Raw genomic sequence first — 15,613 nt, 5'->3', positions numbered from 1 at the left:
ATAATGCATGTTGCTATGCAACTCATTGGTGAAACTGATGAAAAGGTTCACTATAGAGAATTAAGAGTAACAATACTGATGAACAGTTGAGGTCGCTTATAATAGCAAAAGGGGCAGTGGGGTAGCCTAATAGGTAAAGCGTTTGCTCGTCAGGCTGAAGACCCCGGGTTTGATTCCCCACATTGTACATTGTGTGAAGCCCATTTCTGATGCCCCCCACCGCGATATTGCTGGAATATTGCTAAAAGCAGCGTGAAACTTAACTCAAATCTGACCACATAGCATTGTCTATGTATACTTCCTGTGAGGGTTTCCTGCCATTGAGGCTCCTATTCATGATGCCTCCAGCGTTTTGAGTGTCTGTCTTGTAGAGATTAGAAATGTGAGCCTGTACGTATGTTTATTAGTGAAATTGGTTAGCTGAATACTCAGTTCCACAGACAATCATTATGGTATACAGACATCTTAACAGCCATGTCAACAGCTATCTGTTAGTATTTTCATGGTAATAACATCACCTTACAGGGTTTGAAAATATTTGTTCACTGGTAATTTTTCAGTGGTAAAAATACTATTGCACAAGGGAATGTCACAAATCATTCCTAAGTTTTTATAGCTGCCGACTGAAATTGATTCAAATCCTGAGTGTTTGCAGAAAAGATCTAGAACACTGAGAAACTTCAAAAGGATGTGAGGATTCAGTTAGGTATGGGTTGATTTTTGTAAATATTTGTGGAAAAAACATATTGTTACAATAACTCGTTTTTATTACTTTCCAGACTGCTGTCTGCTGATGATCTACAGGAGTACTACAACATTGACGATGTGCAGTGTCGCAAGCTGCTGATGAGAGCTGTGGAGAGGGCGAGAGAGGAGGAAGAGAGTGATGAGGTAAGGGAGATAACTCTAGATTTTCAAGCTGTTGTGAAACCCCACAAACTCACTATTGACTTTCAGTTCAGTGCTCATTTAGTTCATATCAGGACTTCATGCATGGTTGTAAGTGTTTTTAAGGTAGAATTATGTCAATTTTCAGGATAAAACAAACAACAACGAACAAACTTTCATTTCATCATCTGAATATTTTGGAAGACAAAATATGCTGAATCAGTTGAAAATATAACAGCTGTCATTCATTCATCCTTTGTGTCCTATTGTGTTGCTAGCATATTAGATAATGCAGCAGATTGTTTTACAAGATACTGCACTTGACATTTGGTCCAAATGGACGTTGTGTATTAATTTCTATTATTTTCGTCATCTCATGATTATTTTACAATGTGTCATGCCATTGCCATAAAGTTGTATGCCCAGGACCACTCTCTGTATAATAATGGTGAGACATGGATTCAAATACTTGTTGATTAGGGACTTTGCATGATGATGGGCTAAGGACCTTCTGGAGCTGAGCCTCTTTGATCAGGCAGTCTTCATCCTTCTTACGAAGTCCCCTGCCTGGAATCGCTCTTGGATATGCAGTTTCACTCAAACACACACATTTTGAGGATTCACGTTTCTGATCTTGTTGTTGATCCTTGTCCTGCTGAAGAACCTGTAAACATTTGAAGTATGATGTTCTGTGAATACATCAAATACTTCATTTGTTCATTCAGGAAACTGAAATATGTATCAACTATGTACTGATAAGAAGTGTGGATATTGTGATTATACATGACTCTTATCATGTTGAGATGAAATATTGACTCTGACAAGGTTGAAGATAATTTTGACTTCTTTTGCCTACACCTGTAAAGATCAGGTGAGAATTATTCTCCAGCAACCCATGCTAAGTGTAAGATCCAGTCAGATCAGTTGGTCAGACTTATTGATTTGATTGATCTGCATGTCATCGTACCCCAATTGCCTAGATCGATGCTTATGTTGTTAATCACTGGAGTGTTTGGTCCAGATTTGATTATTTGCAGAGGGCCGCCAGATAGCTGGGAAATTGCTGCGTGTGGTATTAAACAATAAAATACTTTGGACAAGCAACCTTTCTTGTGTGTTTGACAACACACTACTGAAGATAATGTGAATAAACAGTCACAAGAAACATTATTGGTGGTCAGTCTGTTGACACAACCCCTCCCAAACAAATAAAAAACAAACAACCCAAAACAAACCCAGAAACATAACAAAACTGCATGATTTGTGAAAGAAATATTTGGTTTTTGAATTAATATGAGTCTTGGAAACTGAATATGTGTCTTGATTGGATATTGGTGCTGTATGATCAAAGGGGAGTAACTCTGTATGTACAAGCAATAAATCTGAAGTTGTGCTTTTACGAGTGTTTCAATTTACTCAGTTGACAATCAAGGGAAGGTTGAAGGGGCAAGGTTAAAGGCACATGGTATGGTTTAAGGTATGGTTGAAGGTGCAGTTGAAGAAGCAGAAGTCATTGTACGAGGGAAGCAGGAAACAACGTGTACATCCCTGCCACATGCAGTAATAGCTGACATTTCCATAGCTTATTGATCCAGAAGCAAGGAATGCTGACTGGAAGCAAAGGGCATCCATCATACAAAGCTGTGTGCGTCTTGGTGTGGGTGGGGTTCCAGACTATATATTCTGTGGGTAGGGCTCCAGACTCCACATATTCTGTGGGTGGGGCTCTAGACTCTACATATTCTGTGGGTGGGGCTTCAAACACTATGTATTCTGTGGGTGGGGGTCAATGCAGGTGTAGGGGTGAGGTACATGCTGCCCTCCTGTATCTCCATCCACATGGACTGCACATGTGCTCACGCTGGCTGAGATTGTGGGGTATGCAGTCTGAAGCATCAGCATGGTGCGATGTGTTGGGGGGTTGGGGGGTGGTGGTGGTTGTGATGTTGTTCGTGAACTACCTCACTTATTTATGATGTGTTCAGTGTAGTTTCCCCACCAGTTTGATTCCTGTCTTGGTGGTACTGTAGGTTTTGGTTGTAATTTGTTTTGGCACATTCCACCATAAGTGATAAAATCACTGCCACAGTCTAATTTGCATATCATGTGTTTGGTCTACTCTCTTGTTTGTAAACAAACATGTTTATTCTTAAATCAGAAGCGATTGCACTAATACATGCTTTTGGTGCAGTTCATATTGTTTGCTTAGTTTTATTTAGGGCTGCGCAGTATAACCAGTTAACCGATATTTACCGGTTCAGACATGAAAACGATACGTATTGCGATACGCTGATCAAAAACCGGTATTTTGACTTGGATTCGGAAAATTTCGTAACACTCGGAAATCTTCGGATATTTCCTTGTTTTATTTGTGCCAAATATTATTTACAGTTCTATTTTGTCGTGATTAAAGGTTGTTGTTAAAGCTTAATCAAGCATAGTTATTTTGTTGTGTTTTTGCTCTGTAAAGCAAGCTTTAACTCGATTATAAGTATGTTTTGGTTTAAAAATACTTCTTGCAATATATTGCAATACACACAACATATATGCTTTCGCATCGCAATATATCGCAATATGAAAATTCTCTGCAATACCCACCTCTAGTTTTATAGATATTATTTTTTCGACTAAGACAGTGATATAGGATAGCTATGCTATTCAAAATAGTGTTACATGTTTTAGTATATTTTCTCAGTGAAAGAGAACCATTATAGAAAGTGAAAAACTTGAAAAGCATGAGCATTAAAACTTATTTATACAAGTTATGAACCCATTGGTTAATAGAAAATATATCACATTGATGTAGTCAGGCAGTGAAATTTTTTTTTAATTTGAAATCTGTGAGATTTTTTGTGGCTTAAGTTTGTATGTTCTGTTGTGAGCTTTGTAGCACTGATTACAATTATTATTATTGTTGTTTTAGTAATAATGTTACTGCTTCTGTCATCATTTTTGGTGTTATATTGCCATCAGAAAATTGTCATAAGTTTCTGTTATTTACTCAGTCTTAGAGGAATGTACTATGAAGTTTGTGCTGACTTTGAGCTCAAAATCACTTCCAAGTCATTCAAATTTAGTTTGGTGATGTGAATATTACAGGGTCCATGAATTTGCAGCATCTAATCTTTTCTCTGATGGGCAAAATCATTTGCTGTTGTTGAAACAGTGGTTAAAACAGTGTCCAATGACAAAGGTGTTGCGTGCTCTGCGATTGAGGATATATAAAGTTAAAACTTTAATATTTGGGTTAATAGTTGTGCAACAGATCCCGGACATTCAGGTCGTTTTGGTTTTATACGTCACTGTAGTGCAAGTAATAATCAGCAAGAGGTATTTCTTTCAGAAGTCCACCTTTTTTCTTATAATAAATGACAGTCAGTAGAAAGTGAGTCTTGTAGAGAGAGTAAAATCTAACTCATGCCCAGATTCATTTAATTTGTATGTTGTTACGAGGAGAGGAATTGTTGTAGGGCATCATGGTTAATTTTTCTGTTGAAAAACGGTAGTTTCAGCTTTAACAATACAGGCTGATATTCATGACTCCGTAAGATTGTAAGTCACAGATCTAACACTTCATCATTTTGTGTGAATTGCCACATATATTTCTCTGTGTTTTAAATGTTTACAAGGGTGACTGTGTTTAGAAGATGACAGGGGCGGTGGGGTAGCCTACTGGTTAAAGCGTTGGCTCGTCACGCCGAAGACGCGGGTTCGAATCCCCACATGGGTACAATGTGTGAAGCCCATTTCTGGTGTCCCCCATCATGATGTTGTTGGAATATTGCTAAAAGCGGCGTAAAACCAAACTCAGTCAGTCAGTTAGTTAGAAGATAACAATTTGCAAGATGTTCCAGAGAGCTCCATACAGATGTGGTTTTGGTTGGAGTTACCTCCCTTCTCCCAAAGCAGCTATACTGTACTGTGGACATTCTGACTTAGTGATGACTTACATAATTGTAAGCTAATTTGCATATCACATGACCAGGGTGCTATTGCACAAAGCAGCCTGTGGTTGTCATAAGTCTGTGTTAAGGCCTGGGAATTACGGTCATCTTACTGCTAAGATCACTTTGCACCAAGGCACCCAGACTTAATATTCACGATTGTAAACAAATGCTTTACTATCTAAAATCTGAGAAGTTCATCATACTGTAATCCTTTCAATGCCATCATTTCACATAATTATTAAGACATTCTACTGCAGTGGCAACAGTAATTAGTTCTACTGTACATCTACAGACCATATTGCTGGTGGGGGCGGTGGGGTAGCCTAGTGGTTAAAGCGTTGGCTCGTCACTCCGAAGACCCGGGTTCGAATCCCCACCTGGGTACAATGTGTGAAGCCCATTTCTGGTGTCCCCCGCCGTGATGTTGCTGGAATATTGCTAAAAGCGGCGTAAAACCAAACTCAGTCAGTCAGCCATATTGCTGGTCATCCACAGGTCTTTGATTTGTGCTAGTTGAACCTTACAGCCATTGTATACAAACAATAAACACCAAATGGAATAAGTTTATCATATTTTGTGATATTTTCTGAGTGAAAATAAGACATTTTTATAGTAAATTGTTATTGACATCATGATCATCAGTTCTTTGAGAGGCATTTTAGAAGTTGAAAAGATGAAGGAAAACCAAGTTCTAGGGATAGTCAACTTCTTAATTGCAGTGGGTGCGACGTTTCGTTGTAGGTACTAATACCGTTATCAGTGCAACGTACTTACATCGAAGCGTCGTACTCAATGCAATAAAGCAGTTGACTATCCCTAGAACTCTGTTTTCCTTCATCATGAACATCAGTTGGGAAACAATGACAGCAACCAAGTCGATGAGCCTCACCATCCAATCCTGGGAAACAATGACAGCAACCAAGTCGATGAGCCTCACCATCCAATCCTGGGAAACAATGACAGCAACCAAGTCGATGAACCTCACCATCCAATCCTGGGAAACAATGACAGCAACCAAGTCGATGAGCCTCACCATCCAATCCTGGGAAACAATGACAGCAACCAAGTCGATGAGCCTCACCATCCAATCCTGGGAAACAATGACAGCAACCAAGTCGATGAGCCTCACCATCCAATCCTGGGAAACAATGACAGCAACCAAGTCCATGAACCTCACCATCCAATCCTGGGAAACAATGACAGCAACCAAGTCGATGAGCCTCACCATCCAATCCTGGGAAACAATGACAGCAACCAAGTCGATGAGCCTCACCATCCAATCCTGGGAAACAATGACAGCAACCAAGTCAATGAGCCTCACCATCCAATCCTGTTGGGGCGGTGGGGTAGCCTAAGTGGGTAAAGCGTTCGCTCATCACAGCGAAGGCCCAGGTTCGATTCCCCACATGGGTAAAATGTGTGAAGCCCATTTCTGGTGTCCCCCGCCGTGATATTGCTGGAATATTGCTAAAAGCAGCGTAAAAATCAACCTCACTCACTCACTCCAATCCTGTTAGTCGTTATGACAAGCATTGGTTACTGAAGACCCAGATAGTCAAGGGTAGGGTGTACTTGGGAAACAGGAACACAAAGCTCTATTCACTGTATAGCGTTATTATGCAAGGGCAATAGTTTTGTAACTTGAAATAATTCGTTAACCACAGAGGATCATGAGTGAATCACAGAATTATGTGTGATCACTGATCATTTGCCTGAATATTAATCATGGTGATGATTTTTTTTGGACTTGGTTAAAAAATGCATTTTGTCATTTGCCAGCTCACATGCTTATTTTCACAGCAGTATGGCTAGCTAACAAATTAAACATGATGGCAACCATGTGTGATTACAATACCCTGATGTCTCTTTGCAATAACGGATCTCTTAATATCGCATTATTTTTGCCTGAAATTGTCATTGAAAACACCTCGCTGTTTGGACTTTGCTTTCCCAGTAAGCCACATTCCAAACACATTGAGCTTGTCAATTCACAGACTAATGCAGATATTGATTACAATGGTTACCATGGAAACCATGAAAAACAAAATGTTTGCGGTAAAATCCAGCTTGAGCAAATATTTCCAGATGCAAGATAGCTATTACATGGCCATCACTTAGTTATCAGCTGGTCAAACTAATCACTGTCTGGACTGCAAGAGACACCCTGTGATTTCCATTTTGTCATTTCCCCTGTTGGCCTCCAAAAGTAGCCATCATGACTATCTTGTCATTTGTCATGAAGGGTTATGAAAGCTGGGAACAGCTGCTATTGTTTTAATACTGTCATAAAGGTGATAAATCAGTAATGTATTCTACTTTTTATGTAGGTGCAGTATATTGATTGTCTTGCACTTGAATTATTTTAGATTTCAGTTGATTGAGGTATACTTATTGGTATGTAACTGTTGAGTTAAATTTCAGGTCTATTCTTTAATTTTAATAGAGGTCATTGAAGTAGACGTGAGTTACGATTTTAAGTCACATAGGCAGTGTTTCAGGGTACAGGTATTATATGCAGACATGGGGGAATTTGCAAGGGCAGAGGGGCAGTGGGTTAGCCTAATGGTTAAAGCATTTGCTCAGCATATAGACCAGAGGCCCAGATAAGCTGCGTATCCGGGTAAAATATGCATAGAATTACGCATTGAAAAATTAGTTGTTGCGTACCAATTACGCATTCAAAATGTTAGATACGCAGAAAGTTTAAACAAATGCGTACGGAATATATTGATAAAAATTGCTTGCGTAATGAAAAAGACATCGATTGCTATCAAGTTGTACTGTTAGTATAGGACAAGTGTTGTACTGTCAGTATAGGATGAGTGATTTTTTATGAAATCATTTCCATTATATTTAACTTGGTTTTGATTAGGTATGACATAAGGCAGAACATACCTGCTTAGTAAACTTACTCAATGGCATATACTGAGGTGAGTAAAATGACTGAAATACGCACATATTTGAAAGCAGTGGGTAACAGAAAATGAAATACCCACTCAACATTCATAATACATACAGTGGGTACAGTACCCACATGAGCTAAATCTTATCTGGAGCTCTGTACAGAAGACTGGGTTCAATTCCTCAAAGGGGTTCATTGTGTGAAATCATTTTTGATGTCCCCAGCTGTGATATTGCTGAATACTGCTAAATGCACATTGTGGACAACAGCAATCATTTAAGAATTTTCAGTAATTAAACATGTTGAAGAAGAATAATCCAAGACATAGGAGTTTTTAAGCATCAGGGAGTTTTTGTGTGTAAAACCCAACACTCACCCTCCCGCCGTCCTTCCCTTACTTAGCCTAATGGTTAAAGCGTCAAACTCATCACACTGAAACCTGGGTTCGATTCCACACTCCGGCGCAGTGATGACTTAGCATAACATCACTGCCACAGGCTAATTTGCATATCACGTGACCGGACTTTTCTCTTGTTTGTTAACATACGCGCATGTTCATAATAAGAAGAAACTGGCCTTACGCAAGTTTTTGGGCGTGCTCTACACAATGTTTTACATTGTTACATATATATTCTTCCACAACTACGACAGTAAGGTCTATGACAGTACATATTCAGATATCAAACTGGCTGCATCGTTTGCTCTCTGTTGGCTTCGATGACAGCACGTGGAGCCGTAAAACCTATGTAAACAAAGGATCGTCACGCAAATCGAAATAGTGTTACATGTTTTAGGATATTTTCTCAGTGAAACTAAACCATTATATCAAAGATGTTTAATTAGATGTGTAGACTCGTCAAAAATAAGAGAGTTAAGAAATAGGATACATTATATTGATGGACTGTAAGATGTGACGAATTGTCACATCTTTCTGGCCTGTGGCAGAGGTACTATGCTGGCTGGCCGCATGGAACTCTGGGTAGGAGAGTGGTTCGATTTCCCCACATGGGTACAATGTGTGAAGCCTATTTCTGGTGTCCCCTGCTGTGATATTGCTGTAATATTGCTAAAAGCAGCATAAAACCTCACTCACTCACTCACTCACAAGGGTAGACATATTGTGATATGTTAGATGTGTCCGTTGATTTTGAGCTGTGGTGTACTGTTGTTGTGCATTCAACAGCTGTTTCACTCGACAATCTGACACAAGTTTTACCATGTTGATTGTGTCACATGGCTTATGGCGCACATGAACAATAACTTGTCAAAGCCATTGCACATGAACAATAACTTGTCAAAGCCATTGCAAATTGATGATTCGGTCATGTGTGTTCTTTGGGATTTTTGTTATGTTTCATATTTTGTATTCCATTGTTTGCCTAGCAGCATTTCAGCTAAAGTACAAAAGAATCATTCATATCTGATAATCAATCCTTGTTTAAACAGTATAAGTAACATCTGATTCAAATCAATCCACAAAAACAACACATGTCACAAATTCAATTTCTATATGCAACATGGGCATACTTACATTTATATTTACAAAATTGTTAAAAGATGGTACCTGTTACTCTGCCTTGGATTCAGGGGATAGATCATGTCCGTTATTCACTTAGGGTCAGTTTACTGTGAACAGGGTATCCATGATCACCTCCATTGTGTCTCAGTGGGATGGCGCCATATGGGTGGGAGCGCTGCGTAAAACTAAACTCACTCACTCACTCACTCACTCACTCACTCACTCACTCACTCACTCACTCACTCACTCACTCACTCACTCACTCACTCACTCACTCACTCACTCACTCACTCACTCACTCACTCACTCTCTCAGTGGGATGGACCCGTGAAGATCCGGGGTAGAATAGGTCTTCAGCAACGCATGGTTGCCACAAAAGGCGACTATGCTTGTCTTAAGAGGCGACTAACGGGATCGGGTGGTCAGTCTCGCTGACTTGGTTGATATATGTCATCGGTTCCCAATTGCGCAGATTGATGCTCATGCTGTTGATCACTGGATTGTCTGGTCCAGACTCCATTATTTACAGACCGACCGCCATATAGCTGTAATATTGCTGAGTGCGGCTAAAACTAAACTCACTCACTCACTCACTCACTCACTCAGTGGGAAGGCACTATAACATCTGCCAAATTATACAAATATACATGTGCCAGTCTAGGTCCCAGATCCTTGAGGGTGGTGAGGTAGCCTAGTGGTTGAAGCGTTCGCTTGTCATGTCAAAGATCCAGGTTCAATTCCCCACATGGGTACATTGTGTGAAGCCCATTTCTGGTGCCCCTAACCATGAATATAGCTAAAAGTAGTGCAAAACTAAAGTCACTGTGTCCCAAACCCTTGAGGGGTGGTGGGGTAGCCTGGTGGTTAAGGTGTTAGCTCGTCATGCCAAAGAACTGGGTTTGATTTCCCACAATGGGATACAATGTGTGAATTCCATTTTTCGTGTCCCCCACTGTGATATTGCTGGAATATTGCTAAAAGTGGCATAAAACCATACTCTCACTCATCCACAGACCCTTGAGAACACATTGAAAAGGGAGTCAAGTCAAGTCTAGGCTGATTTGGCAAGTCTAGATTGCCTCAGGTTGAGCCTAAAGTTAAGCATTGTTATGGGCTCCATTTGGATTATATGTTACTTATTTTGGACTTTGAACTTTATTTCTAAGGCTAAATTTCAGAGCAATAATCTCGAACAGTGTTAAACCACATTTCACCTACCTAATAGGTTTGTGTCGAAGTGACCATTTGTGATCAAGCAAAATAGTGGCTATCCCCACAAGCTGCTACAGCAGCTATTGGAAACTGATGATAAAACATGGGGCTTGAAACAGCTGAGATTCCTGTGGAGCTAGGCCCTGAATAACTTGGTGTGTCATCATACCTGAGAGTAACACGTCTTGATTTGTACAAAACGCCTGTTACTGTCTGTATGGTCCTCGTATTGTGATCTACCTTCAGTTGCTGGTGATCTGCACCCTGTTTTATGTTGTGTTGTTTTCTATAATAGTGATATCGTTTTATGATAGCACGCTAGTTTTAAGTCCAAATCTGTGATACTTTAGTTGTCCTTTGACAACATGTTTTTCTGTTCTACATATATTCATATATTCATATTTAATGTATTAATTGTTCTCATCACAATATGGCTGAAATATTGTCGATATGATTAATTATTAACTTGCTCACTCAAAAGGCCTCAAAAGTCCCTTGCTGTACTTCTTACACTGCGGAGACAATCTGAGCTGGAGGATCAGTTTCTGGGATGAATATCGCTACCTGTTGGACTTTAGGTAACTGCATGTGACATCTGTGTATAATTCATTGACGTCATGGCGTAGGATGACATTGCATGTGCAGAAGTTCATTTGAAATGGGAATTTTATTTTCATTGTTATGTAGGATGAAACTGAGCAAACATGTGGAAATGCTGAGATGGATCTGTATTGACTTTCAACATGTTGACATGCTAATTTCATGAAAGGAATGAACTGCGGTGACCTCACAGGCGGTCTCTGTGACGTGTGTGTTTCACTGATAGTGACTGTGACCATATCATGAAGAGCTGAGATAAGTAACTTACATGTGTCATCACAGTCCTTATAACTCTGGCATGTACAATTTGTGTGTTGTGAGGCAACAGTGACAGATTTTCAGTTTTAAAGTGTGATAAATAACCAAACTGTTTTCAAGCTGTGTCAAAGACTGTGACGTTGTCTAAATGTCATCTTGATTTGCACTGAATACTGGGACGATCTGGGACAGATTCATTCACTGGAGTCCATTATCAGCCAACAGAGACTCGTTTATCTCCCTAGATGTACATAACTAACCGTTGTGTCGTGAAACATTGGACTGCTCGCATGATGAGTCTGTTGTTTTGGTGCTGAGAGGGATATTGTTTATATGTGAACAAGCTGTGTGAACAAATCAATACCATGGCTATAGGTGGGAATATATAGCAGGCCTTTCATAGCAAGTGATTCAGTTGGACTGGTCTGAGAGCGGAGCCCTTATGCATGCTTGATAATTCTATGGGAATCTCTGTTGCCACTGTAGTCAGGTATTCGGTGCTGAGGAGGAGACTGGGCTGTGTAGCCAGCTGGTAGAAATTCTTTCCCCAGCTACCAGTTTGTTTACCTCACAGACATCCACTCACACAACAAAGAATCTCAAAAACTAAGACATTAGCCATTTTTACATGTGCATAGCTGGAGGAATTTGATATAGTGTTTCTGTGTTGAATTCTGGGTGTATTGTGACCTGAAATGTGTGAGCTGGGCCAGGAGGCTGTGGGCTGCTATACGACCAATAATTAATGCTTTATAGCGGCAGGTCATTATGTTTTGACAGTGTACCTGGAAAGCGGCTGTTAGTGTGCCGAGGTAGATTTAGTCTGTTTGGTCAAGTGTGAGAGAGAATCCCTTTGGCTCTTGGGATTTCCACTACTTAGTGGTTCTCGGTTGACTGTGTTGCATGTAATTGACAATAAGTAGGATTAGATAGAGGTTCAAGCCCTGTGACCACTGTCTGAGCATAACTGTACACACACACACAGCAGGATGTTCCGAGCAGCAGGGGAGCACCCACCACACTCAAAGACGTTCATATATCGACTGGTTTGTATTCACTCCGATCACAGCCCTACATTCTTGAGCAATTGCTGTCCGCGCGCTTCCTTCACTGACGTAAAAGAAACAATTGGCTCGGTGGAAGCAACCTTTTGGAAGAGTTGTTAAACAGAGTAGTACTCAGGAGACAAAGCCGAGCCTGCGTACATGGTGGAAGGGAGCACCTGAGGTCGGAAGTGGAATCAGTGTGATAGTCTGTGGGTGGAGTGTGACAGGTGGAACACAGCCTTTCTGAGGGTCAGTCCTCCCCCTTTTGACTTTGTGCGTCTGCTCATGGTTCAGGCAGTTGCTCTCCTCTCCCACACAGATATCATTGGCGTAGGTATTGATTAACAGCTTCTGAGATGTGGATCACCATCCTCTGAATACCGCGCAGCTTAAAAACATTTCCATGCGAGTTGCAATGTGAGGAAGACTCTTTTCAGTCCTGACTAGGAAGTTGTGCCAGGAAGCTGGCAGAAGACAGGAACCTCATCAGCTGGACTCTGGTGATTACCCTGTGTCCAGAGACAACTGCAACAGACCACAATGGTGACCAGGGTGGAAGGACTACAACTCATCTGCTCTCCGACATTTCGTTTACAGTGTTAACTTTAAAAGATGGGCTGATGAACTGTAATCATAATATGGAGAAGTACCAACGAGAAAATCGTCATATTTTGTTAATACCGTCTTGAGTGATATCGACAGGATCATGTCTCAGAATGGAAGATCGGAAGACATTACTGGATATCAATGTGTACCAAACGAACTGAAACTAAACGAGTCAACAGTCTATGAAGAGGAGGTTCCAGTAATTGTACGAAGAAGAGGATGCATGCTCCGGGTCCGGATAACTTCCTTCACGGACACAGAATCCGAGGGAGATGCACCAACCACTGTAGGTTGCCTTACATTTCATAATTCATTGGAATCGTTAGGTTCATGTCATTCATCATTTTTCTTTACCCATTGGTGTCGTTCCTTCTGTGAATCATTTTCTATCATTTTTCAACTTTTTTCTATTATTTTTCAACATTGTTCTATTATTTTTCAACATTTTTATTCCTGAAGTATATATGTTTTACATTTCAGTGCAGTGAGGATAAATAATTTATGCGATTTATGTGAATTTCAATCAACTTCAGTGATCTGTATTGTATGACATATCTATTTCAAATAAAAAACAATTCAAGCTTCTTTACACGGCACCTCAATTATAGAATGAATGGGTAATTTAGTTCCATATTTTTTCCAATGTATTGTTCCATGTAGAGGAATTTGTAATTAAAGCTGTCATCTCAAGTCTGTTATTGATTAGGTCACATTTTGAGTGTTAGTGTTGCTGTGTACAGGAGTATGAATACCACATTTCAGTGCCGATTACTGTTAAAGATGTAGGAAAACAATAAGGCTTCGTAAACAATGAGTGTGATTTCTCATTGAAACATGACAATGATGGAGGAGTTCTTGTTCTTGGTAAACACGCATAACAAAACCAAAACGGTGAGATTTTGTAAGAAGCATTTAAATCAAAGATTTTAAGTCAAACCGTTATAATACACCCTTTTTTTTCAGGTGATGTGTATGACAAAATAACTAGATTGTTCTCTGTAATTGATACTCAATGTATAAAATTTTCTTGATCATTTTCGAGTTGTACATAGGAGGCAAACTATTGAGAAATAGATTTTTGAATCACATTTAAAAGTGATGCAGATAAGGAAAAGAGTTTTTTAATGGATGTCAGTTTGATGACAGAGTAAGGATATACTCCGAAACATTATGTACCTCACAATATAGAAGCTGACATCCATAAAAACTCTCTTCCTGATTGAGAAATAGTTTTAAAGGCATTAACTTAAACTTAATTGTTGACAGTTTGTTTCTAGGTGTTGTGTCTAAAAATTACTAGTCCTTACTTTGATCATTAGGCTTATTCCATTTTCTTGATGATGATTTTAGGGACTTAAGTATGTAGGACCCCGGAGGCATGTAAGTATGGTATATGTCTATATACTAGTATATAGAATTCCACCAGTTAATATATATTGACCTCCCAGTTTATATGATGTATTCCTGCTGTGACAATATTGCCCGCATTAACCTAGCACTACATACAGTCAGCATTTACCTCACAATATTACATGCCGTTATATACTGGCACGCAACTCATGTCATAATCTCATTAACACACCGTCTACTTACAACTTAGTGGTAAAAAAATGTCTTGGAGTGCAGTTTGTGGTCGTTAAGTTTCCAAGTGTTCAGAATGCACAGTTTTATGCTCAAGGTCAAGTGTCCACTAATCACCTAAAAACACCCTTGGTTTATTGTCGATCTCGATGCCGAGGCTTTCAGTTCAGCCAACATTACAATCAATGGACAGTGATTGGGAAAAAGCGATAATGACTACGTGGGCGACTTGAGTCGCTTACTGCAGGCGTGCTCAGGGAATGGTGGTCTTGAAAATATGCAGTTTGACTGGTTTATTGGGCCCGATTGGTTGTCAATATTGAACTTAGAAGGACAGATTTTTATTCCAGAAGATTGTATGTTTGGTTGAATAAAGGATGTGTTCTTGATTGATAGATTAATTTTGGTTTTGAAAAAAAGTGTATTTTCCATGTTTCAATTTTTTGCTGAAAATTACATTATTATTATAATGTTTTCATGATACACGAAACTGATTATGATATTATGTCAAGAGTATACTTGAATATATCTGAAATATTTGATTATCCCAATCTAAAGTTGAATGGAATGGTTAAAGGTCTTACTTTAGAGGAATGAAGTTACTTGTTATTTTGACATTAGTAAGAACTAACATTAACAGCTTTTCTGCTTATTTCATTAATATTCCACGTAGGTTCAGAATGCTGGTGAGTTTTCAGTAATCCTCACTGACCTTTATAATTTCTCTTTATGCTGAGTGGCTAGTTCACACCAATTGTTCATTTGTTTTGATTGATTGCAAAGCAGCCTTAAACCCACGACTGCACGACTTGACGTCATGGCGAAACAATACAAGCAATAATTGAAGATGATGACGTTGAGTTCGTGACATAGTTCCTACGATGGACCGACCAAGCTAATATCCACTCGAAATATGGAAGCCCAATTAACTGTGACCAATATAAATCATAGTCCATTCCCAGCCTTTAATTATGTACTGTGGTCAAATAACATTAAAAGTTCCTCTCTATAGAATGGAATTTATAAAACTGAATCTGTCTGAACGGATGATTTG

At 39.5% G+C, this 15,613-nt stretch overlaps 1 protein-coding gene across 1 annotated transcript in view; it reads left to right on the top strand.

Moving 5' to 3' along the window:
- Positions 1–15,613, top strand: part of LOC124260084 (microtubule-associated serine/threonine-protein kinase 3-like) — a 194,952-nt gene that overhangs the window by 53,240 nt on the left and 126,099 nt on the right. The window contains 2 exon segments of the mRNA XM_046694332.1: positions 780–891; positions 14,329–14,358. Coding sequence (XP_046550288.1) covers positions 780–891; positions 14,329–14,358 — 142 coding nt within the window.

Source organism: Haliotis rubra, unplaced genomic scaffold (assembly GCF_003918875.1).
Source record: "Haliotis rubra isolate DU_JTF1 unplaced genomic scaffold, ASM391887v1 Scf75, whole genome shotgun sequence".
Taxonomy (NCBI): Eukaryota; Metazoa; Mollusca; class Gastropoda; order Lepetellida; family Haliotidae; genus Haliotis; species Haliotis rubra.
This window is presented reverse-complemented; position numbering and strand designations above follow the sequence as displayed.